Raw genomic sequence first — 2519 nt, 5'->3', positions numbered from 1 at the left:
TGGAAAATATGTGCAATCATATGGTCTGCCACAAACTGAACGTACCAACAATGAGCAAATTCCAACTCTAATACTTCAGGAAACATCCTATGATGTCGATTCTTTAACAAGCTACATCAATGAAATGATGCCTAAGCTACTTCCTGAGCCGCTGTTCGCTTTCAACACAGTTACCACCACCGTTTTCAGACGTGCTGGTGGAATTTTCTTCCTTGATGCACCTGGAGGCACCGGAAAAATATTTGTTACCAAATTAATTTTGGCCAAAGTTAGGCAAACTAATACTATTGCCATTGCCGTCGCGTCTTCTGGCATCGCTGCTACTCTTCTTCCTGGTGGCAGAACAGCACACTCTATGCTTAAAATACCACTTGACTTAATTTCAGCTCAAACGGCAGTTTGCGATATCACCAAAGATAGTCCCAGAGCACAGCTACTTCGACAAACAGAAATTATTGTGTGAGATGAGTGCACCATGGCTCATAAAGGGGCTTTTGAGGCTTTAGATAGAACTCTTCGGGATATAAGAGATGACCAACGATCCATGGGTGGTGTTACCCTTCGACTTTCAGGTGACTTTCGCCAAACACTACCTGTGGTCCCAAAGGGAACCAGAGCTGATCAGGTACGTGCCTGCCTAAAATCATCCTATTTATGGAGACAAGTAAAAACACTTCCGTTAACAACTAACATGCGTGTTAAACTTAATGGAGATGGAGCAATGGAAAAGTTTTCCCATGACCTTCTGAAAATTGGCCACGGAAAAGTTCCAGCAGATTCCACTGGCCACATCAAAATTAACAATATATGTAGCCATGTCAATACTCTCGACGATCTTATAACATCAATTTTCCCAAATCTGATTGACAATTTTCGCAATCGCGATTGGCTCTGTGAAAGAGCTATATTGGCACCCACAAATTCAGTTGTAAGAGAAATTAATCGACGTATGCTAGACAGTCTTCCTGGTACGATTAAAATGTTTAAATCAATCAATGCAAATATGGATCCACTTGACAATGTTAAATTCCACATTGAATTTCTTAATAGTCTTGATATTTCCGGTCTTCCCGATCCTGTTTTGCTCCTCAAGGTGGGATGTCCCACAATTCTTCTAAGAAATATAACACCACCGAAGTTGTGCAATGGTACTAGACTTGTTATCAATAGAATGTCCGAAAACGTCATTGATGCTACAATAATTACTGGATGTGGAAAAGGAGAGGATGTCTTGGTACCTAAGGTGACATTGACTACATCAGGAAGAGAAGCGCCCTACGTTTTCAGAAGAATACAGTTTCCTCTTCGGGTTGCATTTGCTATGTCAATAAATAAATCCCAAGGTCAGACATTGTCCGTGGCTGGAATGCACTTGAAAGAATCTTGCTTCTCTCATGGACAACTTTATGTTGGATGTTCTCGAGTGGGTAGCAAAAATAGTCTGTATGGATTCATGCCGAACAACAAAACAAAGAACGTTGTATACACTGAAGTTCTATAAATCCTCTACACCAGGACCGTGTATGACTGTATATTTTTTAAATTTGTGATTTTTCAATACATATCTGGAATATTAGTTGTTACTGTAAATTAAAATTTAGCAAGTTATATAATTTCCTCATCGAATTAATAATGAGAAAAAATTCATATAATTTTTTTTCATTATTAATTTTGTTTTTTTATTACACATTTACGGTAATATTTCAAGCAATAACAACTTTAAAAAATTAATTTTTTTTCCTTAAACCAAAATAAACATTAAAATAAAAGATGCTGATAAAAAATCGAACAGAAATAAAAAAAAAAATTGATCAGCTTAAATTATAACATTAACATTGCAAAATATACCAAACTATATTCAGACATTGGGCTACATATCTAAATACATTTTGTGCGGAAATTTTGCACCCAAGGGCTCAAAGTTTAACGATTTTACCTTTTTAGAACTCTGACCCACTCCTCCACCAATTTTGACTCTAATAACTTGACATTTTATGTGTAGGTCACTTGGACCTGAATCGAACTTTTTAATTTCCGTTGAGCCCGACAAAAACTAATCCTAAGGTGTCAAATCTATGGTCAAAGTTTAACATATTTGACCTTTGCTATCTTTACCAAAATACAAGGTCTAATCACTTGAAATTTGACACTTTTAGGTCTAAATACTTGAAGTTTTAGATATAAATTACTTGGATCGGGGTCACACTTTTTCATTTGTTTTGACCCCAAAAAGATAACAGCTAAAGGGTCAAAATTGCGGTCACATTTCAAAAGAATTGATACCTTTGCTATCTCTACTCTACTTCTCTGCGAATATTGTGTCCAAACACTTGAAATCTTAAATGAAGATTACTTGAACCTGGATGCAACTTTATATTTTAGTTTGTGCTCGAAAAAATACATTTTAAGGGGTCAACATTAGAGTCAAAGTTCAAAAATATTTTACCTTTGTGGTCTCTACCAAACTACTTGAACTTTGACATAAAGCATAGTCATAATGAGTTTAATCTTTTTCATTC

General features: G+C 36.0%; 1 protein-coding gene across 1 annotated transcript; it reads left to right on the top strand.

Moving 5' to 3' along the window:
* The first annotated feature begins 475 nt into the window (after positions 1-475).
* Positions 476-1501, top strand: LOC145280343 (ATP-dependent DNA helicase PIF1-like). Its single transcript, XM_080132115.1, has one exon. The coding sequence runs from the start codon at positions 476-478 to the stop codon at positions 1499-1501; it is 1026 nt and encodes a 341-aa protein (XP_079988241.1).
* Positions 1502-2519: the final 1018 nt, after the last annotated feature.

This window comes from Euprymna scolopes, chromosome 1 (assembly GCF_053919585.1).
Source record: "Euprymna scolopes isolate OS-2025 chromosome 1, ASM5391958v1, whole genome shotgun sequence".
In the NCBI taxonomy this organism is placed as follows: domain Eukaryota; kingdom Metazoa; phylum Mollusca; class Cephalopoda; order Sepiida; family Sepiolidae; genus Euprymna; species Euprymna scolopes.
This window is presented reverse-complemented; position numbering and strand designations above follow the sequence as displayed.